At 37.1% G+C, this 25,891-nt stretch overlaps 7 protein-coding genes and 1 long non-coding RNA gene across 13 annotated transcripts; 5 read left to right on the plus strand and 3 right to left on the minus strand.

Moving 5' to 3' along the window:
* Positions 1-1,468: 1,468 nt before the first annotated feature.
* On the plus strand, positions 1,469-2,384 carry LOC108805775 (uncharacterized). Its single transcript, XM_018577714.2, has 2 exons — positions 1,469-1,690; positions 1,779-2,384. Exons 1-2 carry the CDS (start codon positions 1,546-1,548, stop codon positions 2,201-2,203), a joined length of 570 nt encoding a protein of 189 aa, XP_018433216.1. The 5' UTR covers positions 1,469-1,545; the 3' UTR covers positions 2,204-2,384.
* A 112-nt stretch (positions 2,385-2,496) lies between these two features.
* LOC108805774 (plant intracellular Ras-group-related LRR protein 2) lies at positions 2,497-6,450 on the plus strand. 5 transcript variants are annotated; one of them, XM_056989317.1, is made up of 6 exons: positions 2,505-2,642; positions 2,728-2,778; positions 3,234-3,395; positions 4,566-5,184; positions 5,371-5,537; positions 5,621-6,450. In XM_056989317.1, exons 3-6 carry the CDS (start codon positions 3,313-3,315, stop codon positions 6,279-6,281), a joined length of 1,530 nt encoding a protein of 509 aa, XP_056845297.1. In that variant the 5' UTR covers positions 2,505-2,642; positions 2,728-2,778; positions 3,234-3,312; the 3' UTR covers positions 6,282-6,450. The 5 variants fall into 5 exon arrangements, with proteins under 5 accessions (XP_018433215.1, XP_056845297.1, XP_018433214.1 ...); XM_018577713.2 differs by lacking the exon at positions 3,234-3,395 and having other exon boundaries at positions 2,497-2,632; XM_018577712.2 differs by lacking the exon at positions 3,234-3,395.
* A 935-nt stretch (positions 6,451-7,385) lies between these two features.
* On the plus strand, positions 7,386-9,022 carry LOC108808969 (F-box/kelch-repeat protein At1g74510). The gene is made up of 2 exons (XM_018581078.2): positions 7,386-8,056; positions 8,337-9,022. The coding sequence occupies exons 1-2, from the start codon at positions 7,726-7,728 to the stop codon at positions 8,843-8,845; spliced, it is 840 nt and encodes a 279-aa protein (XP_018436580.2). The 5' UTR covers positions 7,386-7,725; the 3' UTR covers positions 8,846-9,022.
* A 309-nt stretch (positions 9,023-9,331) lies between these two features.
* On the minus strand, positions 9,332-10,834 carry LOC108810954 (F-box/kelch-repeat protein SKIP11-like). Its single transcript, XM_018583023.2, has 2 exons — positions 10,219-10,834; positions 9,332-9,939 (listed from the first exon to the last, which is right to left on the minus strand). The coding sequence occupies exons 1-2, from the start codon at positions 10,796-10,798 to the stop codon at positions 9,539-9,541; spliced, it is 981 nt and encodes a 326-aa protein (XP_018438525.1). The 5' UTR covers positions 10,799-10,834; the 3' UTR covers positions 9,332-9,538.
* A 2,165-nt stretch (positions 10,835-12,999) lies between these two features.
* Positions 13,000-13,740, plus strand: LOC108809463 (uncharacterized). Its single transcript, XR_001942840.2, has 2 exons — positions 13,000-13,317; positions 13,413-13,740. It is a non-coding gene; the product is annotated as an uncharacterized LOC108809463 (long non-coding RNA).
* A 4,141-nt stretch (positions 13,741-17,881) lies between these two features.
* On the minus strand, positions 17,882-19,567 carry LOC108805812 (glycine-rich RNA-binding protein RZ1A). Its single transcript, XM_056987717.1, has 4 exons — positions 19,428-19,567; positions 18,944-19,082; positions 18,225-18,823; positions 17,882-18,145 (listed from the first exon to the last, which is right to left on the minus strand). The coding sequence occupies exons 2-3, from the start codon at positions 19,052-19,054 to the stop codon at positions 18,242-18,244; spliced, it is 693 nt and encodes a 230-aa protein (XP_056843697.1). The 5' UTR covers positions 19,055-19,082; positions 19,428-19,567; the 3' UTR covers positions 17,882-18,145; positions 18,225-18,241.
* Positions 19,568-19,631: 64 nt separating this feature from the next.
* LOC108806922 (uncharacterized) lies at positions 19,632-21,673 on the plus strand. Its single transcript, XM_018579135.2, has 5 exons — positions 19,632-19,906; positions 19,977-20,188; positions 20,408-20,725; positions 20,804-20,953; positions 21,038-21,673. Exons 1-5 carry the CDS (start codon positions 19,714-19,716, stop codon positions 21,587-21,589), a joined length of 1,425 nt encoding a protein of 474 aa, XP_018434637.1. The 5' UTR covers positions 19,632-19,713; the 3' UTR covers positions 21,590-21,673.
* Positions 21,674-21,873: 200 nt separating this feature from the next.
* LOC108838051 (uncharacterized) lies at positions 21,874-25,481 on the minus strand. 2 transcript variants are annotated; one of them, XM_056987715.1, is made up of 13 exons: positions 25,284-25,481; positions 25,033-25,199; positions 24,784-24,934; positions 24,268-24,706; positions 24,120-24,181; positions 23,874-24,037; positions 23,709-23,806; positions 23,564-23,622; positions 23,070-23,204; positions 22,789-22,997; positions 22,552-22,711; positions 22,416-22,491; positions 21,874-22,353 (listed from the first exon to the last, which is right to left on the minus strand). In XM_056987715.1, the coding sequence occupies exons 2-13, from the start codon at positions 25,110-25,112 to the stop codon at positions 22,061-22,063; spliced, it is 1,926 nt and encodes a 641-aa protein (XP_056843695.1). In that variant the 5' UTR covers positions 25,113-25,199; positions 25,284-25,481; the 3' UTR covers positions 21,874-22,060. The 2 variants fall into 2 exon arrangements, with proteins under 2 accessions (XP_056843695.1, XP_056843696.1); XM_056987716.1 differs by lacking the exon at positions 25,284-25,481 and having other exon boundaries at positions 21,874-22,350; positions 25,033-25,204.
* Between the last annotated feature and the right edge of the window lie 410 nt (positions 25,482-25,891).

The raw sequence follows: 25,891 nt of genomic DNA on the forward strand, positions 1-25,891 counted from the left end.
CCAAACTCTAATGAACCCTAAATCCAAAACATATACCCTAAATCCAAACTCTAAACTCAAACCATATACCCTAAACCCAAACCCTAATTCTAAATCCTAAACCCTAAACCCTAAACCCAAACATTTATCTATTTCGTGACTATGCTATACATATTATAGTATGGAATACTCGACACACCCACAAGCTTTGTTTATATGAAATTCTCTAAAATTTCTTTAGAGAGAAAGATGATGAATGGCGACAGTGTTGGAGAACAAAGAAGTATAACTAATCAAGTAGTGAGTAAGAAGAATCAGAAAGCAGAAAAGGAGATATAAATTACAAAAGAAGAGAAAAAGAAATTTATCAGAATATACTGTACTTACGATTATAAAATATTATATAAAATTTATAAAATATATGTTTGTTTTGAAATTTTCAAAACATATTATATGTAGAAAAAATACTTCTTTTTATTATATAAATAACAAAATTGTACAATTGTTTTTACAGATATTAGAAGCAAATAAAAATTGAAGAGGAAACCATATTTATAAAAAAAAGGAAAAAAGAAAAAAAATCCATTCAAGGACAATATGATAAATATTACACAAATATCATAGCCTTTGCTTTGCTATGTACATATGATTCATTTAAATTCTACTATGTATATGTGATCAAATTTCCCTTATCAATTTTCATTCTCACATAAGATTTTTCAAGTTTCTGAGTTATGGGATGATTTGACCCCAGGGGCGGCTTAACATGGGGGGCAGTCTCCGGTTTAATATTTTTTTTTACTTTTATTGACATATTTCTACTAAATTTAAATTATATAGTAAAAATGTGAGTATTAATTAAAAAATCAAATAATAGTTATTTTAGGTAAAACTAACTTTGATGATACTTAAAATATTAAAAATTAATAATTAGAGGACCTAAAGTTTTTTCTTTTGTGTAATATAAAGTTTAAGATTTTGTTTTTGTCCCAAGGGCTATAATAGAGTTGAGCTGGCCCTCTTTGACCCAAATCACCATGGGTGAGAAACGATTTGCTTCTAAACTCCGAGTGAATTTTCGATGCGGCTGCGTTTTAAGAAATTAGTTAATAACTGATACCATAATGATGTCCCAGACACATTAATTTTTCTAGGTTACAATAACAGAATTTTCATGTGAATATAATATGGCTGAAAATGTTGCTGCTAAACTGTTCATAAAATATAGCACGCAATACAAAAAGTTTTTAAAAAACGTTATCATAAATCTATTTATCATAATGTTTGGCTCAATCTTGCTATCTTTTCTATATAAAACACTTTTAAAAAATCATGTTATTTTGTTTTTTCGAATTTCCTTTTTTATTAAAGAGAGGAAAAAGAAGACTATGGCTTACGTAATAAATATGTCCACCAAATTACGATCATACCCTTTTTTTGTTTTTTGCTTCATTTCATAAATTCGCTATAAATACGCTCTGACCATTACTCTTCACTTGGCTTGCAGAGACAAAACCTACTAGAACAATCCTTTTCTCTCTCTCTCTCTTGACTTCTCTCACAGCGATGGTTACTTCTCCGACAAACTCATCAATCAAATTCCTCTGTAGCTACGGCGGGAAAATTCTACCTCGTTATCCCGACGGCAAACTCCGTTATAACGGCGGTCACACCCGCGTCCTCGCCGTTCCCCGCTCCGTCTCATTCTCCCGTTAGTTCCCCCCTCTCTTAATATAATTTCTCAATTTTTAAATTCCGAAATTAGTAAACTAAAACCGCGCGTGCGGTGCGTGTAACAGAGCTAACGTCGAAGATGGCGGAGATGTGCGGATCCACCGTCACAATCCGGTGCCAGCTTCCGACGGAAGATCTCGACGCGCTCGTTTCCGTTACTTCCGACGAAGATCTGGCGAATCTGATCGAAGAGTACGACCTCGTCTCCTCCTCGTCGCCGATGAAGATCAGAGTCTTCTTAAATCCTCCGAAATCGACGACGATCGCGCCTCCTCCGCAGTTAGCGTTGCCGTCGTCGTCGTCGACCACGTCATCATCATCATCATCTTCCTCGAATTCGTCTCCTAGATCTCCGTCGACGTCGAAACCGCCGCTACCTCCGTCGCCGCCGAGGTTGACGATGGTGAAGAATCAGTGTTACGGTTGTTACGTCGTCCACCGTAACTCGAGGAATATGTACCTCGTCCACAACGGGAATCACTGGCAATAACCCTAATTAAGCCCCACGATAATCAGATTCAAAAAAAAATAATTAAGAATCGAATATATTACATAAAGAAAAAAAGTTTTTTGTTTAAAAATGTAAAGAGAGATATAAAAGGTGTTAAAGTGATCTATCTCTATATGACGATCAGTGACCGTCGCAATTAATGAGATCATCCTAATGCGTTTCTTTTTGTGTTGGTCTGGTGACCAGACTGGGTGAGTTCCTTTAATTCTTTTTTCCGTTACCATCATCACTCCGTCTACTTGCCGTTGCAATTTTCCGTCAATGTTATCCGCTCTTGGTGGAATTAGTGAGTCTCGAAACCGTTCTGTTCACGTGTCTACCCCTGCCTTATCTGTTATGTTGCACCGTCACCGTTTAGCGGACGTCATTACATCTGTCGTCTCTTTCCGTTAATCTCTTGCCGTTCTTGTATAAAATGGTTTCATTCATTTTTTTCATGTTTATTTGGTATATTCATTTTGTGTTGAACTAACCCCCATTAATCTCTCTAGTGTCATCTGCAGGTAATTTTATACACTTTTAACCTAAAGGCGTAATCAGTTTTCTCGGTTATGGTATGTGCTCAATATTTTAGTTTTCTTTGTTTACTCTATAATAAGATATATATATATATATATATATATATTGTTTTTGGTAGATGAAATTGGGGGATAAACATTGAGAAATTGAGCTGAAAGACAAAAAACAACAATAAATATATTAAGAATGTTGGGGATAAAAAAAGAAGAGGTGATGATAAAATTCGATTTAAATTAGAATGGGTCCCGAAATACAGCTGGTGTGGAGAAGTACAGAAGTGTTTTTTAAGGAACGGAAAATGATAATAGTTGAGTGGGGGATGATCAGACACCAAGTACGATTTTGTATCCAAAAAACAAGATTGAGATCTGAACTTTGGATGGAGTGTAATGATGACATAACAGGGACGTGAGTTTTTGTTGAACTTATAGATATTTCAAGCGGTAAGCACAGTGATAATTAAATTCGGTGGTGATCGTCGTATTATTAGGGAGTGGGAACAAAAATTAGGATGTATAACACAAATCAGGTTATTGGCAACTATAGAGCTGGAGTTGTGTGTGCATTATATGCCAGTGACTTCCTCCGCGGGTGTTTTCCACTACCATCGAGGCTACTCTCCAGTACCATTAGAGCTTCAATTTCTCCTTCTGTAAGCATTTCTTCTTCAGATTCACCAGCTTCTTTTGTCCAGAAAAACCACTCAAGCCTCAACAACTCATAAACAAGATATTTGTTAGAACATTTTAAAACAAGAAATCGTTAAGTCTATTTACCCCCCATCCCAAAAGATTTAATTAAGATCCACCTTAATTTTAAAACATAAAATTTTACTGAGAGTAATCCATTATTAAAAAGTTAGTAAGAATTTTAGTAAATTTTCAAACAATTATGTTCATATATAAATAATTATAATTTTTTGGAGGTCTGTTTCATTTAGCTTTGCATTTATATACACCCAACTTAAATAAAACTAAAAAGAAAATACATAAAGAAACGCCTAACTTTTAAAAATTTCCAATATAAATTAAAAAAAAACATCACAAGAGAGAGAGGTAAAGCTTAGAAAACTAAACTCGAACTAAGCTGGAAAAAGGATCCGCGTAACGAAATACAAATCAGATAAAATTGATTAAAGCTAAATATAAAACCAAAAAAAAAAAACTAAACAACAAAAGCAGAACTAGAGATACCATTGAATCAGAACTAAACAAACAACAAAAAGAAGGGAATGATTCTCTCTCTCTCTCTAAAACATGATAGAGAAGTCCCTCTTTTGATTGCTTATTTGAATGATCTAGTAATGTCACTCAAAGCAATCATAAGCTTTATTTTTACTCTCAATGTTGTAGCTTCTTTATAGTTAAAAAAAATTATAGCTTCTTTGAGTCCAATATTCATCTATTTCCGTTAAGATGTGTCTATTTGTGGCTGCTTCAAAGCCCAAACCCAATGTCACTCGATCATCTTCAAAACGTCTAAAGAAATAAGTTTCTAATCATCAGCATTGCATAAGCCAAAATTAGACCGTAGATTAACCGGTATAATTTAACCAGATGATTGAATAAGCCAAAATTAAATTGAATCAAACACAAGGTGGACCGGATCAATCTTGAGTTGTTTATTCTAAAAAGATGGCTGCTTGACTTTATCATCATGGAATCATATTTAGTTCTTTGGTCAACTTCTTCACGTTTCAACTAAATTCTGATCACAGACATGGCAACATCAAACTCAACATGACTGACTTGTTCAACATTTGATTACATCTAACGTGTTTTTATAAATTCTCTTTACTTAAACCTCTCTGATATTCGATTAGTTGGGACGAATATCACAAAATTACCATGGAGCACGATCTTGACAAGTTCCCCTTACTCTCTTACGTCCTCCACCAATATGATTCCAACCACCACGCGCCGCCGTCCACGGCCGTACAACAAACCCTCGCCCCTTCTTTTCCACTTCTCTCCGACCCACAGATCATGTCCCCGTTGACTCAGTCCATCCCCACCACCATCACGCAGACGCTAACCGTCTTGGCCTCTGTCGGACCACGACCAGACCCGTTAGCTGTTTCCTCCGCTCGCTCCAAGATCGCTGAGATCCTTCAGATGGACTCTCTCTCGCCGGAGGAAGCGGCCAAGGAGGCTGAGATTTACGCGGGGGCTGTGCGGTTGGAGGAGGTGTATGATAGCTACGAGAAGGAGCTGAGTGACTTGGAAGAGAAGCTTTCAAGGGTTTATGCCACGGAGGTGGAGTCTCTGTTGAGAAGCCGCGAAGAAATGAACGAGGAGGTTGTTAAGGTGCTCAAGGCGGCGGAGGCCGGCCAAGTTCTTGAGAGGGTTGATCTCTCCGGCCAAGAACTTAAGTTTCTCCCTGAAGCTATTTGCAAAATTGTTGGCTTAGTTTCCTTGAATATCTCTGGCAATAACTTGACGGTAAAAATAAAAATCTAAAACTATTTGACATTTAATTTTTTTAAATAAATAATTTGAGCAAGAATGCTTCTGATTTGCATAATGTTTAGAGCAATCAGGTTTTTGGGAATTTCAAGAACTTGACTAGTACTTTCAGTGCAGTTTCATTAGTTGTGTTCTGAAACTGTTTTTAAAACGTTTTTACAGTTTATACCTGATGCAATCTCGAAAATGAAGAAGCTAGAAGAGCTTGATGTATCTTCAAACTCTCTTGAATCTCTGCCTGATTCTATAGGCATGTTGCTTAACCTTAGGGTCCTTAATGTGAGTGCCAACAATCTAACTTCACTCCCTGAAAGCATAGCACATTGCAGGTTTAGTTCTTGTCTTTTCTTGTTAGTGTCTGAATAATAATTTCTACTTTTGTCCTGACGTTTTTTTGGGAATTTATATTTAGGTCACTGGTTGAGTTAGATGCAAGTTACAACAACTTGACTTCATTACCTACAAACATCGGATACGGATTACAGAATCTTGAGAGGTTATTGATCCATCTGAACAAACTCCGTTACTTTCCAGGTTCCATAAGTGAAATGCGTTCCTTAAAGTATCTTGACGCGCACATGAACGAGATCCATGGGCTTCCAAGTTCCATGGGGAGACTAAAGAAGCTCGAGGTTCTAAACCTAAGCAGCAACTTCAACAACTTGATGCGTGTCCCCGACGCAATCACCGATTTAATCAACCTGAGGGAGCTTGATCTAAGCAACAACCAAATCCAAGCGATACCGGATTCGTTTTATATGCTAAAGAAGCTACAGAAACTGAACTTGGACCATAACCCGCTCGAGATCCCGTCTCAAGAAGTGGCTAAACAAGGAGCTGAAGCGGTTAGAGAGTTTATGAGGAAGAGATGGGACATGATAATGGGGGAGGAGCAACAGAGGATCGGTGTTGAGGCTGAGCGACATGGAGATGGATCAGGGTGGGTCTCATGGGGAACCTCCATGGTTACTAATCTTGTTTCTGGGGTGTCTCTGACTGTTGGATTTGGAGGAGGATCTGGTGATGGTGGAGATAAGAAACCTGGAGAATCACATTTTTATCACCAAATCTAAGTTTTCTCTAGTTTTTTTTAAAAAATAATTTTTGGGTGACTTCTTGTGAAGAAATCATCATTAAGTTGCTTACGGTCTTTGGCAAGTTTGTAACATAAGAAACTATTATTTTTATATATTTTTTTCACTTTGGTTCTCAAAATTTCCTCAATAGTTTCTTTATTACATATTTTCTTTATTTTTGGTTAAACAGTGACGTGACAAATGAATTTTAATGGTTAAATAGCTAGAAGAGCTTGATGTATCTTCAAACTCTCTTGAAACTCTTCATGATTCTATAGAAGTGTTGCTTAACCTTAGGATCCTTAATGTGACAGCCAACAATCTAAATTCACTCCCTGAAAGCATCTCTCGTTGCAACACAAGAGCTTATTTGGATACAAGACGTTTTCTGCGAACTTGGCATTGCTCATTCTCTTCCAATGACGATATGCTGTGATAATACGTCTGCTTTACACATCAGTGTGAATTCGGTGTTACATGAGAAGACAAAATATATGGGTATTATATGCAAGTTTGTTCGTCAAGAAATCACTAAGGGAGTCATCCAAACAACATATGTTTCCTCTCGAGATCAGCTTGAAGACATTTTTACTAAAGCATTGGGATGCAAAGAATTTGATGCATTTCTTTTCAAGTTAGACATCAATAATATTCATGCTCCAACTTGAGGAGGGGATATTAGAATATGATTTTCCTAAATAAACGACATATGTTTCCTCTCGAGATCAGCTTGCATACATTTTACTAAAGCATTTGGACGCAAAAAGTTTGATACATTTCTTCTCAAGTTAGGCATGAATAATATTCATCCTGCAACTTGAAGGAGGGAGGAAGGGGTATTGGAATATGATTCTAGATAACTTAAAAATTATACAAAATAGTTTTAGATAAAGCTTAGTATGTTTTTCCTATTCCATGTTGGATTTTATAATTTCCAATTGTATCTTTAGTTAACTTGGCATATAAACCGAGTTTATTCATCAATAAAAGATAACTTTCTTTGATCCCAAAATAGGATTTGTCATTTGATAAAGCAGGATGATGTGACACGATCGATCTTGCACACACGCAACTAAAGTGTATAAATTTAATTAACTTCACAAGAGGGTTTTACCTTCATTATTGATCCATTTCCATCTCTTTCTCTCTCTGTCTCTCTCGTCCGCTCAAACTTTTCTAATATGAGTGATAATATCATGACGTCTTTGATGCGCTTGCCAAACGATTCTCCTCTTCCCGATGTAATATCACTCTGCTGGCGCTCTGACATTTCATCCCTTTCTGTGACAAACCGCCGTTTGAGAGCTATTGTTAGAGAGGCGATGATCACTATGCGTAGGAAACGGCTAGGCCTGCTCGAGCACTGGTTCTTCATATTTGTAAAGGACGGTGTGTGGTGCGCCTATGATCCCTATAACAGGGCGTGGCATAATGTTCACTGATGCCAGAGTTACCGTATTTGTTACGTCCCCCTGGAGGGTTGCCCGCTCGCGAGATTATGTGCGTAGGATCGGAGCTTCTAACTTGTGCCGAATCTCCTGTCGATACCATGCACAAGTTCCAGGCTCTCACCGGCAAATGGAGCTTAGTGGCGGGGATGACTACGCAGCCAGCTTATGGTCACGCCTGGGCAGTTCACGAAGACAAGATCTTCGCAGCCGGAGGTTGTGACGCGGACAAAAAATCCTTGCCTTCTGCCCACGTTTATGACTCGGAGACTGGCCTGTGGAATCCGATTCCTCCCATGACTCATGCTCGGATGTGTTGTAAAGGTTACCCCAACTTGTTCCTCTTGCTTTTTAAATTTTATATATTTAGTTTAAATAATCGCTAAACTGAATCAACAAGTATATAGTTTTGTCGTTTACTAAACTAGGAGGTCTTGAAATTATTACTTTTAATTATATCAGGGGGGAGTACGTATATCTTTTGCCTCTTTCTTATAACCTTGCATACTTTTGTGTTATACTGCATGCGTGATTGAAATATTCTATTACTTTACATATCTTGAATTTTTAAACTCAAAATCTGCTTTGTATTTTGTTCTGTTAGGCGCTTTCATCGACGGGAAATTTTACGTTGTCGGAGGCAAACTAAGTTATTATGACGAGCTGCAAACGCCAATAGCTGAGGTCTATGACCCTATCTCCAAAACCTGGTCTATGATCCAGGACTTTTTAACAGAAGAAATGGCAACTAATTCATATGCCATTACCGTCGTCAACAAGGAGATGTACCATGCTAACCCTAGTAGTGGTGAATTTGGTATTGTTCACAAGTATAGCCCAAGGAGTGGTGAATGGCTTTTCATGGGATGCTTTCCTTGGGAGTCTTTACCAAAGTCACAGGCCTATCACATGGCTGCTTATAGGCCAGTAAGGGACCAGCCCTTTGAGCACCTGGTCCTCATGCTGTGGCGACTGGAGAAGTCCGAACTGAAGATGTACGTTGATGTTTATGCCTCTGCTCCAGAACCAATGTTGAACTGGAAACTTCTAACGTCAGAGTCTAGGGATTTTGGGAGATTTTCTCAGCGTCTGGCAGGAGTAATTGGTTATTGAAGTGGTACGAAGGACCTATAAGAGTAGAAGTTAAGGGATTCGTCAAAGTGCTTTTCTAAGTTATATTTATTGAACTATATATGTTGCTGCTGCGCGCTTTAAATGTTTATTCTCATGTCTGATGATAACTCTCAGTTACCTCAAAAAAGATAATCTAAACTATTTTAAGAAAATAAATAATTTTTTTTTTGAATGAATGTAAAATTTTATTCTAACAAAACAGTATTACATCGAGTGCAACATTATTTTTCTAAGAGATAACTTGAAAACTCTATACAATGAAAGATTTTGCTTATTATCTTCACGAGTTTGATCTTGCCCCAAACGAAGTTATCAGCCCATATTCATAAAAATTCCCTCTTCATATATATATACACATGTTCAGGAGTTGGTCATACCAACCGGAGCTTAAATTATAATCGGTTAACTTAACCGAACGATAACCAAAATTAAGTCCAATCTCTTCCTACTACATAGTTTATGCATTTCAAATTCTCGAATACTAAGGTACATATATGATGCTTAAGCTAGTAATTATTATTTAAGGCTAACGAGTAACGACCGCACCTCATAAAAGTGGCACCAACAGAAAGGTGAATAGACGAAGAAGTACTAGAATGAATAGGTTAAAGATACAGACTCCGCCAATATATAGTATTAGACTATTAGTTAACTCCCTCCATTCGACTTTTCTCATTTCTCAACGTACATCTTATGCTCAGACTTCTCCTGTCGCCACAGCATGAGGACCAGGTGCTCAAAGGGCTGGTCCCTTACTGGCCTATAAGCAGCCATGTGATAGGCCTCTGACTTTAGTAAAGGCTCCCAGGGAAAGCGCCTGATGTAAATCCATTCACCATTGCTTGGGATATACTTGTGAACTTTACCACAACTACTAGGGTTAGCATGGTACATCTCCTTGTTGACAACGGTAATGGCATATGAATTAGTTGCCATTTCTTCTGTTAAGAAGTCCTGGATCATAGACCAGGTTTTGGAGTTAGGGTCATAGACCTCAGCTATGGTCGTTTGCAGCGTGTCATAATAACTTAGTTTGCCTCCAACAACGTAAAATTTCCCGTTGATGAAAGCGCCTAACAAAACAAAAATACAAAGCAGATTTTGAGTTTAAAAATTCAAGATATGTAAAGCAATAGAATATTTCAATCACGCATGCAGTATAACACAAAAGTATGCAAGGTTATAAGAAAGGCATAAGATATAAGTACTCCACCTGATATAATTAAAAAATAATAATTACAAGACCTCCTAGTTTAGTAAACGACAAAATTATATACTTGTTGATTCAGTTTAGCGATTATTTAGACTAGATATGTAAAATTTTAAAAGCAAGAGGAACAAGTTGGAGTAACCTTTACAACAAATCCGAGCATGAGTCATGGGAGGAATCTGACTCCACAGGCCAGTCTCCGAGTCATAAATGTGAGCTGAAGGCAAGGATTTTTTGTCCGCGTCATAACCTCCGGCTGCGAAGATCTTGTCTTCGTGAACTGCCCAGGCGTGACCATAAGCTGGCTGCGTAGTCATCCCCGCAACTAAGCTCCATCTGCCGGTGAGAGCCTGGAACTTGTACATGGTATCAACAGGAGATTCGGCACAAGTTAGAAGCTCCGATCCTACGCACATAATCTGGCGATCGGAAAGTATCCAATTACATGGTAACTCTGGCATCAGTGGAACATTATGCCACGCCCTGTTATAGGGATCATAGGCGCACCACTCGCTGAGATTTACAAAAATGAAGAACCAGTGCTCGAGCAGGCCTAGCTGCTTCCTACGCATAGTGATCATCGCCTCTCTAACAATAGCTCTCAAACGGCGGTTTGTCTTAGAAAGGGATATAATGTCAGAGCGCCAGCAGAGTGCTATTACATCGGGAAGAGGAGAATCGTTTGGCAAGCGCATCAAAGACGTCATGTTATTATCACTCATATTTGAAAAGTTTGAGCGGACGAGAGAGAAAGAGATGGAAATGGATCAATAATGAAGGTAGAACCCTCTTGTGAAGTTAATTTATACTACACTTCAGTTGCGTGTGTGCAAGGTCGATCGTGTCACATCATCCTGCTTTATCAAAAGGAAAAGAGAATTTATTTGATCCACATTCACATGTAAGATTATGGTTAATGACTATATACAATAAGAGTGCTCTCCAAGTTAAGATGTTAAGACCATGCCACGTGTTTCTTATCAACAGATCAAAAACCTTTTGTGCTATTTGTTTTTTTTGCTTGATCGTTTTGTGTTTCTATTTTCTATTTCCTGATTTTGGATTTTAATTTGTTTCTACAATTTTATTATGCAGAATCCTAAGCGGTTATAAGTAGCCTTTCCATTTTTTGAAAAGAACATGAACAAATTAGGAACGTTGGTTGGAGTTAGCTGGTGGTGCATTGATCGATTGCAACTATGAGTTAGTATTTCCTATTTTTCGAAATTCAACAACGCTCATATATTACAAATAAATACATAGATCAAAAATCCTTTGTGCTAGTTGGCTATGTGTTTCTTTTTTTTTTGAATTTGGATTTACAATTTATTTCTACATTTTAATTATGCTTGCACTAAGAATCCTACGCGGTTATAAAGGGAATTTCGATTTTTTGAAAAAAACAAAGGAGCGTTGGTTGAACTTTAGCTGGTGGTTCATTAATCGATTACAGCTATGAGCTGAGAAATGAGAATTTCCTATTTTAAAAAATTCAAAAACTCCCATGTATTACTAATAAATACATAGCGAGAGTTTCAAATAAAATGTGATTTTATATGTATGTATAATATATACTGTGTCTACATAATATATTGTGTCTACATTGTAGTAGATGAGAAAAGATACGAGAAATGAGAAGAAGTGAGAAAATCGAATGGAGGAGTTAACTAATACTAACACATATATTGGCCGAGTCTGTATTAATTTTAACCTAGTCATTCTAGAACTTTTTCGTCTAATCACATTTCTGTTGGTGCAACATTTAAGTCGTGTGGTCTTTACTCATTAGCCTTAAACAAGAATTATTAGCTTAATTATCATACATACACCTTAGTCTGCGAGAACTGGAAGTGCATAAACGATGTAGTAGGATGTGATTTTCTGATTTTTCTAAAATGGAAAAGTAAAATAAAAGCTTTAGAATGAAGCTTATCTCTGAGAATTTTTTTTTTCATAGACTTTGACGTCATTATCTTTCTATTGAAAACAGAAAAAAAGATGAGCAGCAGTGGCCACAAAAGATATTAATATGTATATATGTATATATGTACAATCTATATTGCGTCTATAAGTCGTAGTATACGAGAAAAGATAGAGAAATAGGAAGATGTGACAAATCGAATGGAGGGACTTAACTTCAGGTGTTACAAAAAAAAAAAGGAATGGAGGGACTTAACTACTATAAACAATCTTAGGATCACATACGCCACATGTTTCTTTGATCAAAGAACCTTTTGAGCTAGTTGGTTTTGTGTTTCTAGTTTTCGAATTTGGATTGATAATTTATTTCTACATTTTGATTACCGCGGTTAAAGGGGACTTTCCATTTTTTGAAAAAAAAATCATGAACAAAGGAAGTTGGTTGGACTTAGCTATCATTGATCGATTACACGATGAGCTGAATATTTCCTATTTTTTCAAAAAAATCAACAACTTACTAAATACAGAGAGAGAGAGAGAGAGAGTTCCAAATAAATGTGATTTTATCATAAAAAAATTACTTTCTCAGACACATTATGATTTAGTCCCTCTGTTTTTTAAAGATGTATGTTTTAGGAATTTTTTTTGTTTCAAAAAGATGTATTTTTCATATTTTCAATGTAATTTTTGTCAACTAATTATGAATAATTGTGAATCTCAAAAATATTAATTGCATTTCTTGAAATTTTATTGGTTTAGAAATATAGGAAATATAAAATAACAAAAAACTATGCACTAATAAGTAAATTTTAATATGTTTTATTAAAAGTGTGAAAATCTCAAAACATATATTATTTAAAAACAGATGGAGTATGAATCTAATCTATTAAAACTGAAATACAAAAAAGAAATAACCCTAAGTTTTCTTTAATAATTACCAATCTATGCCACTGCCTTTAAACACAACCGTTTTACTCATTTTAACACACGTTATCCTAATCATTAAATCAAACTTATTGGTTAAATAAGATTCTTCACAAAGCCTTCGTCGTCTTCCTAACCTTAACCCAAAAATCCTGACCACTGAACATGAAGAGCAACCATATGGAGATCGATTCAGCTTACAATTTCTATTACAAAAAATCTAATTAGGGTTTTGAATCTGGAAGTTGGTTTTCTGTACTCTCAGTTTCATAGACAAAATTTTATAATCTGGGAAACATTGTCTCGATTGGGAGGAAAATTAACAAACCGAATATCCGTGACTTCCTCTGTATTTCATATGATATCTTCCTGCGCATGGGCAACCTACTCTGTGACGGTGAGTCTCTCTAAATTTTAACACTTATTGGTTTAACCAAAGTTGATTTCTTTTTTATTTTCTTACCAATTCCTTTCTTTGGTTATCAAACTGAGATGGATACTTGTGGGGACGATAAAGATGGAGACTGCTTATTCGATTGCCCTGATAAAAATGTTATCCCAGGATCAAGTCACCATCTGAAGTCGGGACAGAATCAATTCATCAAGAGTACCAAACAATTTTAGTTTATTTGTATATCGTTCTTTCTTTTCTTTCTTTCAGCCTTTTATTTCTCATATTTTTCTGAATACAGATAGTTTGTTAGGCTATATGGGTTATTTTTGTTCACGGGTCTGGTAAGAGCTTTGATTTTCTTTTCAAAGTCCAGTACTTTATCTGTTAGTTGATCTGAATGATTGAAGTATTGATTGGTTCAAAGCTCATATTTTGTTTCACGTATTAGTTGTGGTTGTGTATGTATAAGTCTATAAGAAACAATAGAATTCATGATGTAACGGATATAAAAACATAAGCGTTCATTGTTTGTGTTCTAAAGCTGCTTCTTTTTGTTGCAGTAAGTGTCAAGTTAGCAATTTAACAGAAACAAAACAGTCCAGGTTATTAACCACAAAAAAACCATTTAGTAACAGAATTTGCTTTCTGGGATCTCAAGTTTATTTGATAACAAAAAGACTTCAAGGACCACTCGAACACTCAAAATTTATTTTTATTGTTGAATAAAAGCATTGCTTTTTGATGTTGCAGAGTTGTGATTTAGTCAAACACACAAAAATTCGAACATATCCAAATCTAATGATAAACAAGATCATAAAATTAAATGATAAACAAGATTATAAAATAAAAATGGATGATATCTCGTGAACTTGCAGCAACACAATCTATTTTGAGCAAGATTTTGGCAAAAGAATAGTTTTAGCAAGACATCACATTGATGCAAGAGAAGAAGATGGAGATATGTTTCTGCACTAACTTACGGCTGCCAAAAATTCACCCAAAGTTTCGTGAAACACAAGGATATAAGCTAATAATCATATATAATTTATGGTGATTCAGCACTTACAAATACATTGAAGAGAGAGAGAGATAAAATAAAAGATGAAAACATTTTTCATTATCGGGGCCTGCCAGAGATGACTTCTGTGTAGCCATCTGAATTTTTTTCTGAAAAAAAACATTTGACTTTATCTTCAACACTAGACATTGCAGTGAAAGCTGATAAAACATACTTGCCCATCAAATAGCAATGAATATCAGCCTATATTAAGTCAAACAATTGGTTGGAATATTGGGCCATCTAATCAAATCTATAGACTTATTAAATCTAGCCCAGTATATATTTTTCAAAACATGCCCATTAAAAAATACTTGTGATAACCATAATTTATCAAATGACAAATGAGCTATGTAGTATATGATTTTTATTGTCTAAATATCGGTAACAACCAGACTATTTAGAGACATTTGAAAACATTAAGAATCTTAAACTGTTAGATAAAGAAATGAGAAACCCGCGCGGGCGCGCGGATCAAAATCTAGTTACACATTAAAACACTTCTTGCTGGTCACACACTTTATGAGTGTAGATTGTCTTTCATGCCCTAACCATAGAACTAACTAAACATATCCTAACCAGAGTGAACTAACCAATTACAATAAAAATATAGTTTTTAATTTGTCGAGAAATCACAAAACACCTATTATTTCTCCTCTCCACTCCGATCCCAAAACTCAGATTCATTTTCACTTTCCCAAATTTCTAACCCTAATTTCCAATCTAGTTTTTTTTTATCATCTGTCGAAAGAAACCGTTTCCATACTTTGCTTACGAACCAAGACTAAATCAAAGCCAAAGAAGAAAGAGAAGAAATCCAAAAATTTGGATGAACCAACCCCATCCCAAATCGCAGCAGGAGGTCTGGTTCTTCATCCCTTTTTCTGGAATTGTGTTTTCTACCCAGATCTAACAAATATGAAAACAGTCTTCATCAGGTTAGCATTTGGGCAACTTATGGTTCTTTTTTCGAATTTTGTTGCTTTCTTATATAAAATTTCAATTTTTGGGGTTTTTAATCGAGTCTCGTGCGATTTCTCTTTACAATTTTAGGGTTTTTTTTCTTCCCAATTTTAGAATTTTTGACTGAGTTTATTCGAATTCAAAGTTTCTGGGTTTTCCTGGGTTTACAAGAACTCTGTGGGAGATTATAGACACTTTACAAGTTATTTCTGCTTTAGGAGAATAAAGACAGAACGGTGACTGCCAGAGCGGTGAAGCTGTTGGTAGATCTTGCGGCAGAGAAAAAAACTGGAATGGCGGAAAAATTTAAAGGTTAGATAAAGATCTGAGAATGTAGAAAAGTTTTGTCAAGAGAGCTTCATTATTCCACTTGTTGAATTACTCGTGTTGTTTATTAATTTCTAGTAGTTAGTTTTGTTGTGGATGTTAAATCTGATTCCACATGTTGAATTACTCACGAGTCCACATGTTCGTTATTCATGAGTCTACATTTTTTCTTTATCATATATGTCCACATTTAACTTGTCCACAAGAACATCATCCATATCCACAATTTGTTTTATGCATTAATATGTTTTCTTTCGGTTCTGAGAATGTGAATAAGTTTTGTCATGAGTTCTCCATCATTCCACTTGTTGAATTACTCAAGTTGCTTAGACTCAATTGTGAACACTTGTCTACTGATAAGTGTAAAGATTGAAATGTGTATTTTTTTTCTCTTGTCCACGGCTTGTCCATATTTCTAATTTCTTTTTTGTTAGCATTTTTCTTATCCACGATTTTTGTGTCCACAAATTTGATTTACAAATTATATAATATATATCAAAATGGATGTTAAAATGTAAAGAAAAAGAAAATATAATTTACTGACCACATCCACAACCAATAAAATCTCTAAAACATCGAATTTCCTCATCATGAACCAAAAAAACATCTGCAAGCCCCTCAAAAGAACAACAACTCCGTACATGTTCTCAAAAAACTTGGTCGATTTGTTTGGTCTCCACAAAAAGGACATAATATAATAATACTAAAACTAACTCATCTCTTCAACACTTAACCAAAGCAAAAGGGTATATGTGTACAAACACATGGAGAGAAGAGGTAGTAAGTGTCCCTCAAGTGGGAAGTGTCTAATGGTGCTAAAAAAAGAAAAAAATGTCTGTCTGAGTAATCAACTCTAAATAAAAAATGGAGTTTGTATCTTAATTGAGAGAGAAAGAAAGAGTTCCAAAGAAAGTTAACAGATCTTTTAAACCAAATCTCTTTATGATGATGTGGGTTACCAGTCAGGTCCCTTTTAAACCAAATCTCTTTATGATGATGTGGGTTACCAGTCAGGTCCCTCTACTGCAATCCACATCATCATAAGGAGATCCAGTATGAGAGAAATCACTGGTAATTTTTTGCAAAGCTAGTACCATATTAGTCAGTTCACCAATTTTTCTCTTATTGTTCCAAATTTTCCATTTAAATGATTTTTCTGCAAAGCTAGAACCATATCAGTGAGCTCACTAATTTTTCTCTCATAGTCCCTGCATCTTCCGTTGAGAACATTAACTGAGGCCTCGTATCTTGCTGTTAACTCTTCAAATATTTTATCATTGGCCTCGTCTTCTTGCTCTCGTATCTTGCTGCTAACTCTTCAAATATTGTATCATTGGCCTCGTCTTCTTGCTCTTGTTGTTCCTACTCTGGAGGAACTACTTTCCGAGATCTAATATCTGATATGTATAAATTCTTTCAAACTATCATCACTTTATCGATCCTCATCCACTTGTCCCACTTGCCACTACATGCATTGACATCATCCATAATATGAGTCATCAAGAGACTTCGGACGGCTTAGGTTCTAAGAAGTTGGAAATAACTATTTTAAAATAAAATTATTCAAATCAATATAAATCTGACACTAGAAAACTAACTATGAAGAAATTTTGGGACAATCATCTTCCAAATGTTTCAGTTATAACTCCCATGGTATAACCCAATTATATTTTGTTCTCCATTTAAACTTGCAAATTTTGAGACAATCACCTTCTACACCTTATGCGAGGAAAGGTTCTCAGAACTCACTTTCAAGACTTTCAACTACTTCAAAGGCCAAAACATTTACGTTCACAACATTAAATCAAAAATCAAAAATATTATATATATATATAATATATTTAATCTACAAAAATATGAGTATTTATCTCAAAAAGAATAATGAATAAGTAAAGTCTTAGCTCCTTGCGATTAAAATCTTTCACCAAGTCGAAAAATTAATTGAAGCACACTACAAAAATGTAAGTCCTCCATAATTTTTTTTTCACATACTTCTAAATCATCTACAATACTAAATATGGAAGAATTTATCATTGGAACTTCTTTCAATCCAAGTATCATTGCTTCCCAATTGAATCACAAGTTTTATAGACCGGTCTTTTTTACCTCCGGCTAAACTCAAGTATCAGATGATCCTGCATCATTTACTAGAATTAATTACCGGCATAGATTCAACATTGAATTTTACCAAATGTACCTTTGGCTTTTTTCCATATGGTGTTGGGGGTAACCAACTCATTCATTACGATTAAGCTTAAAGTAGCACATTTGTGTCTCTCAATCTCAAACCAACTAAGCACAAGGTTTCCAAAGGATCAACATATCAAAAGGAGAGTACTTAGGACATTAGCCGACTCTTGAGTTTAAGGTGCCAAAACAGATACACATCTTCTTTCTCGAGCTATCCAAATACATTCAACAAAGCAGACCATCTAACTTCCCGCTTGATGAGGAGCTGAAAGCAGAAACCTTCCACTTGTTTGACTGCACAACAAGATGTCAAGAGACTTCAACATAAGACCAACACAGATTAAACAAAAAGTTTGAATAAAGGAATACATACCCCTCTGGAGAAGAATTCTAGTCTCTGGGGCGATCGTATGGAGCACGGCCATGCCTCTCCCCTCCTGAACCTCCACGGCTGCCATCATCCCTGCTTCGTCCTCCTCCAGAGCGTTCCCCACTGCGATCAGGTCCATACCGATCCCTACCATACCTATCTTCTTTTCCACCATACCTATCATCCTTTGCACCGTACCTATCATCCTTTGCACCGTACCTATCATCCCTAGAGCTGTACCTATCATCTCTCGAGCTGTACCTTCCCCCACCACCACCTCTGCCGGATTCATCAGGACACTCCCTCGCAAAATGTCCAGGCTTGCCACATTTAAAGCAATCTCCACCACCTGAACCACCTCTCCCACCACCAGATGGACGGCTACGGTCACGGTCATACCCGCGATCACGATCACGACTGCGGTCACCATCATGATCCCTGCCGGATCCACCACCCTGTGGCTGAGCTTTATCAACAGTGATAGTCCGCCCATCTAAATCCACCCCATTCATCGCCGCAATGGCTTCATCCATAGCTTTCTTCTCATCAAATGTGATGAACCCAAAACCACGTGAACGCCCAGAAAACTTGTCAAAAACCACCTGTCATCAAAGAGAAAGGCTAATAATGTGGATAACATAGAGTCCACTCAAAGAAGCAAGCAACTAAACAATTAACTAAAGACAGCTCTAACGTCTCAGATACATGAGTTTAATTATTACCTTAGCCTCAGTGAGGTGACCATACTTCTCAAAGGCATCTCTGAGGCCACGATCAGACGTTGCCCACGCAAGCCCACCAATGAAGCACCGGTACTCCACTTCTTCTGACATATCTTCTACCAACTGCCTAAATTTTTGTCTGAAGAAAAATAAAATACGATTTCATAGAAGATCCAATAAGCTACATTGTAAGTTCCTTTAACAAGGAGCTAAAGAAAGAAACTTAGGACAGCAGATCCTTAAGTACACAACAAACAGCAAATTAAACCTGGTCTTGTTCTCTACCATGGTAACAAGACATCAGGATCATACACACAGTTATGACCACCTATGTCATGTATCTACGAAGCTAATTTTCAATCAAAATCTATCCGCAAACGACATATACTCATTAGAAAAAACTCGAATCACAATCGGTAGACAAAGACATACAAGAGAATCAATTACTTGATAAAACAAATTAAAAAGAAACGACAAATCACACCAGTGAGAGAGAGCGGCGAAGATGAAATCCTGATCGTGATTTTTCTCCAGAACCCTAATTCCTCGAAAGCGGAGAGAAAGCAAAACGACTCAACAAGTCTTATCGTACATACCTAGGGGTAATTCCGTCTTTTCATCCGTTTGCATATATTGGGCCTTCTGTTAAATAGGATTTTAATGGGCCTTTAAAGAGGGGTTTAAGAGAAGTTTTTACTCGCCGCCGTTTCCTTCTCCGTCTTCTTCTTCTCAGGTCTCGTGAAGAAGAGAATTAGGGTTTCGAACAAGAGATGTGGTTTCTATGTGTCTTCTACCACAGGCTACTAGACTTCAGAAAGCCAGAGGTCGAAGCTTTAGCCGAACTCTTCGGAGAAGATGAGTCTCTTCTCCAATGGCGTCTCCCTGAACATCACCATAACGATACTCCATTCCACTTCGTCCACCTTTCTTCCGAAGAAATCGCTCGAAACATCGCCAAGCGAAGTAAGATCATATGATTCTTTATCTTTCCTTGTTTCTTTCCTTTTTCACAAAGAAATGGTGGTTAGTGTAGGCATATTGGTGAAAGGAATGTACGAGCTCTGGGGCCAAGGCTCTTCCTACGAAGAGCTTAAAGACTCCATTCAAACCTTCCCTGACTCTCGCAAGCTCCCGTTTCTCGCTCCTGATTCCACCTTTAGAATCTCCGTCGAAACTTTCGGAAAGGCTCTGACTTTCGATGAGCAGAGGGAGAGAATCAACTCACTTACTTACATCCCATTCCAGGTATGTTTCCACTTTCCAAATAAGGAAACTTTCTTGTTTTAAAAAAAAAAGTTGACCTTTCCTGGAGAGAGAATGTGAATGCACCAAGCGGATTCAAACTCGGGTCTCTTAGTGATCCACGGAACGTCTTGTGCCACCCGACCACAGACGCGTGGTTAAATTTTCTTGTTTTAGTCTCTCTTTATATGAACATTTTGGGTGTGGTTTGATCATTTGCAGGGAAAGGTTAACTTGAAGAAGCCGGATCACAAGTTTTTTATAATAGAGATGGATGAGTCTGAAGAGAACAATGGACTTCAACCCATTCTCCAGAGAAGAATCTTCTTTGGGAGGGAGGTTGGTTTTGCCGATAGGAAGCTGTTACCTACTTTTCAGCTCAAGTCTCGAACTTACCTTGGCCCCACCGCTATGGACGCCGAGATGGCTTTCTTGATGGCTAATCAAGCGAAAGCTACATCTGGAAAGCTTGTGTATGATCCTTTTGTTGGTACAGGGAGTATTCTTGTCTCTGCTGCACGTTTTGGTGCAATGACAATGGTTTGTAACCTCCCTTTTTGATACCCTTTTTGCGGCTTATTGGAATCTGAAACTGATGGAAGAGGGTTGTTGTATTAGGGTGCAGATATTGATATCAGAGTAGTGCGTGATGGACGTGGTCCAGACTGTAATGTTTGGAGCAATTTCAAGCAGTATGGACTACCTATGCCTGTTGCTTTACTTAGAATGGATAATAATCTTCCTCCTTGGCGTTCCGGGCTTAAGGAGGTAATATACACTCTCTCATTTCGTTTATTATTATCACCTGTGGTTTTTAGTCTAGATCATAAGCTAGTGTATTCATTGGTTCAGATATTTGATGCGATTATATGTGATCCACCATACGGGGTACGAGCTGGTGGACGCAAATCAGGTGGCAGGAAAATCCTTAGAGGGACAGTGGATCCATACACAGTCCCTGAAGACAAAAGATCAGATCACATCCCATCCACTGGCGCATATAGTCTAGTGGAGTGCGTTCATGATCTGCTTCACCTTGCTGCGAGAATGCTGGTGATGAAAGGCAGGCTCGTCTTTTTCTTCCCTGTTCTGAGAGATGAGAATGGCAGTGAGGTTAAGTTTCCGGAGCACCCGTGTTTCAAGTTGGTAGCTGTCTCTGAACAGATCCTGAGCTCTCGGTACAGTAGGGTTTTGCTGACCATGGTGAAAGTGGAGCCTTATAGCGAAGAGGTTGAAGAGGCTGCTCGTTTAATGCATTTGGAGTTTAGGGAGAATCATCTTAAGTGGTTAGAGGAAGGTAATATTCATTCCTCTGTGTTTAAACCTTCTGATTCTTGCCAGGTTCATACTGATACCAAAAGCTTTAAAGATCCTAAACCTAAGTATAGAGGAAAGTATGTGTAAGCACTATTTCGTTGGTTTACGCTGAACGCTGTTGTTGTGAAGATGTATTTTCATTTTCCAATACAAATTGAACTTTTAGGGCTATTGTCAAATCAAATGTGTGCAAAAATACATAACAAAATAGATGAGAAACATTGATCAAGCAACAAAAATATAACAATGAGGATTCAAAAGTCTTAAAATATAACCTGACATTTTCTTGTGATACACGTCTCCGCTGAACATAAAAGACAACAAAAATCAGGAGTTTCTTGTGACACACGTCTCCACTGAACTCTTATAAATAATCTCTTATAAATTTCCTTATTAATCAATTGCAGATTCTTTGCTAATTATTGTCGTGAGCAGTGTTATTGAAGCATAGATTATTACATAAAACTGTTTTCATTAGGCTAAAGATAGAACATTACACTATATAATGAAAAACAGCGTAAGTAGAAGGCAAAAGAGCAGCCTGTTGATCTGATATAGTCATGCATGGCTACTACAATGGAGAACAAACAGAGCAGGACCATGAGATTCAACTTGAATCGTCACCGAATCTTTCGTCGGTCCAAAATCTTTGCCGCTCCATAACTCGTGCCCCTTACACGACGAAGCTCCTTCAAGATGCGTCTTGTTCTCAAGAGCCTTGGCAATGTCTGATATCTTGGCTGATACCGTCGTCTTCACCGGGTTTAAGTTGAAAAAGGCGACGTACACTTCTCCTCTTCTTCCCGTAGCAATCCAAGAACGAACACCATTGGAGCTAGCTTCAGCTGCTGCTGCAGAAGATTGTTAATAGTGTTAATGGTTATAGAAGGAGAATGTGGATTTAGTTACTAACCTTTCACTGGATTTAACACGGCGCAAAGACCAGAATAACTGTTTTCTAGTGTTCCATTACTGTGAAGCTCCCACATCTGAAGATAACAAAGTCAGACAGAGTGAGAGAGAGATAAAGAGAATCGTTTGTAATATACCTGGTTTGCGTCTAGTTTGCAAGGTGATAACGCGCCGCGGCTATACTCTTTGGAAGTGAGCTTTTGCCTCGAGGAAGCTCCTAAACAAGACTCTGCTTTATCATTTGTTTGTAAATGAAGCTTACCTTGATAGAGCTGGTTGTGTTCTATCTCCTCATTGCTGCACCAAACATGAAGCAGGTAAGTGGTGTTAATGAAAAATGTAAAGCGAGTGGAAGAAAGAAAAGAGGTCATTACTAAGATATAAGAGCTTTTCTGTTGTATAAGCAAAAGGGCTTCTCTGGTTTCTCGCTATTCCAACAGATTTTTCCACTGGACTTGTCTACAACTGACCATGTGTTGGCTTTCGGTTCTTTGCAGCTAGTCAGAGCAAATGCATGTTTGGTTTTAAAGTTGTTGACTGTTGGATGATGAGGATTGTTCCTTGCCGCGGTGATGTAAGTAAACTGTAAAAAAAGGCAAACAAGCAGAGTTTGATAGTTTCAAAAATGGAGAAGTGAGTTATGATATCTTCAAACCTCCTTGTTGTTAGAGCTATAAGAATTGATTTCCAGAAGTGTAGGGTTTGTGATGAGATTATAAGTAGTGTCATCAAGCTTCCTCACATCACCTCCAAACATGAGAGGGGACTTTGCTATAGACCACAATGTCATCTGCATAGTAAACCAAAAAAGAGCCTAAGAGACATGCTAATAAACTATGAACTGTGAAGCTAGAGATATACCTGTGTCCTCTGTTCTTGCATTCTAAAATAAAATAGTATAAAAACTATTATTTCGAAAAGTGAAATTAATTTATCAATTAAACTAGTTCAAATACAATTAGGATTAGAAAATTAAACTAAATAGAAAACTATAAATGATCATTTTATACTTTTTAAAAAACTAAATAGGATTAGAAAATTAAACTAAATAGAAAACTATAAATGATCATTTTATACTTTTTAAAAAACTAAATGTAATGAAAAATTTATTATTTAGTAAACTATTGACTGTGAAACTAGAGTTATAACCTGTGTCCTCTGTTCTTCCATAGTAAGATTACAAGCTCGATGAGGTCCAAAGTTCGAACCTTAACCAAACATTAGGACACTACAACGTTAATTGGAATTTTGGAACCAGCTTCAAAGTTGAGGTCTCATGATTTTGAAGTCAAACCTTGATCGGTAAGCCATCCAAGAGGTAACATATCTAAATCAGGCCATGATTTTCCTTGTAGCCCTCGTGCACCGATCATACTAGAAGCAGATAGATCCCTGTAAGAATAGCAGATTATATGACATCATTGCCACTAAGTCTAAGTAAATGAACAAGAAGCTTGACCTCGAGATATCGAAATGTGCCACAACGTCTCTCCATGTGTCCCAATCATCACCTGTTATTCTGTACATGTTAACCAATTGACTAACTTCTTTAGCCATTGTAGGTGTCACACTCGTCCCTGGAGATATTGAGTACAAAACAGGCCGATCAAGCTCCTTCAGAACCTGCCCAAAGAAAAACCAAATTTTCACATCTATGTACCTTCTTCAACTCTAACCATAAGATTTTTAGAAACGGTTTATGTACCTCAGACACAATAGTTATCTCATCTATATTAAGGTCATCCCCAAACACACAGTCATGTTTTACTAAAACACCAAGAAAAGAGACAAAGAGTAAGGTACTCAGATTCAAACAAAGAAAGCTATGTAAAAGATGGTACTGCTTCTCTTACTGAAATCAACTCCCCATTCAGCGTATAGCCGATAAAGCGACCTCAAGAAGGCTTTTCCAGCACCTAACTTAGTATTCACACTCATGAACCCATGTGGCATCCACACACAAGCCTTCTCCTTCATCCCAATATCTTTCGCCCTCCACTGCCTACCGGATTCTTCATAAGCACCTCCTCCCTTAACACTACTATCCATAACGAGAGTGTTCGCGTTATAAGCCTGTGTGCTAATCCCACCCATAACATGAATCCCAAACTTCAAACCCATCTTATGAACTTTCTCAGCGACTTGTGTGAAGCCTTTGCCGCCTTGAGAAGAAGGCCATCTAGCGGGATCGGGATGCATCCTTCCCCACTCATCAATCACGTCGAAACCAAGAGAGTCCACGTAAGCTCCTTCTACTTTCTTTCTGTACCAAAGGTAATCCACCACAACATACTGTATCCAAAATCCACACGAACATTAAAAAGGAGTAAACTTTCAGATTGTAATCAGCACAAAGGAGCTTAATTTACCTGATACCCATGAGGAAGAAGACGCTTTGAAATGGTTTCAGCGCTCTGTAAGAACTCGGATTCAGAGATTGTCCAGCAAAAGGAGTCGTATGAGTTCCATCCTCTTGGTGGAAAGCTCGCATGTTCATTCGACCTTGCGTGAATCGAGACACTGAAATTCGAGTTAGAATCGGAATCTGAACCGACCCAACAAAGAAAGGTTGAAACTTTCGAGATGGGTGAGGATTAAAAAAGGAAAGGGTTGAGTACCTATAAATGGAAAGGTTGAGGAGGAGGAGGAAGAAGAGGGTGGACGACGACCCGGTTCTTTCACGGGAGTGTCGGTTCATATCGAATCTTTGTTGATGACAGAACCTTGGGAGACGATAGAACACGCTACTGTGAGTGTCGTTAATGGCAAGTACTTGTCCTAGTAGCTTCACAAGAAATGAGCTCTTTTTAAGGAATTAGATTAGTAACTGTTGCAAGTATTTTAATAAGAGATATTTAATGAAGCAAACCTATTTTGTGAAAAGACTTTCCACTTTTTTGTCACACTCTGTTTTGAGATATCTCAGATCAGTAAGTCTTTACATGTTTTAGGAACGTTGATAATGACACTGCCCATTCACGCCTGATTCACTACTCAACCACTCAACTCAGACATGTGAGAAATATGCACCTGAGACAGATTAAAAAATAAAAACATGTATCTAGACTAGATTTACAAAAGTCGTTAGAGGAAACATAAGTAATGTGAGCCGAGTGAGGATTTTCTCAAGGATCGTAGTTAAGGAAAGTTTCTTCAGGCAAACCAAGTCCGTGTTTGATGGGTTATAACTACATCTTCCGAAAATGTTTCCCATCCCATGTAACTATGTAAGGATCCCCAATGATTTCGACATTAACCCTTTTATCCGGTTTGATTGATTTCTGTGGATGACCCGTTTATCTCCCTGCTCCAATGATCAGTGTAACTCTGTAACTTTTAGTCCATCATATATATTAACATATGTTACATTCTCTGAATACATTTTCTACTTTAAAACATGAGTTATTCTTGGGTTCACCCCCTAGGGTGAACCTAAAGATTCACCAACCAATAGAAACTTGTCATTTTAGATTTAGT

This window comes from Raphanus sativus, chromosome 6 (genome assembly GCF_000801105.2).
Source record: "Raphanus sativus cultivar WK10039 chromosome 6, ASM80110v3, whole genome shotgun sequence".
Taxonomy (NCBI): Eukaryota; Viridiplantae; Streptophyta; class Magnoliopsida; order Brassicales; family Brassicaceae; genus Raphanus; species Raphanus sativus.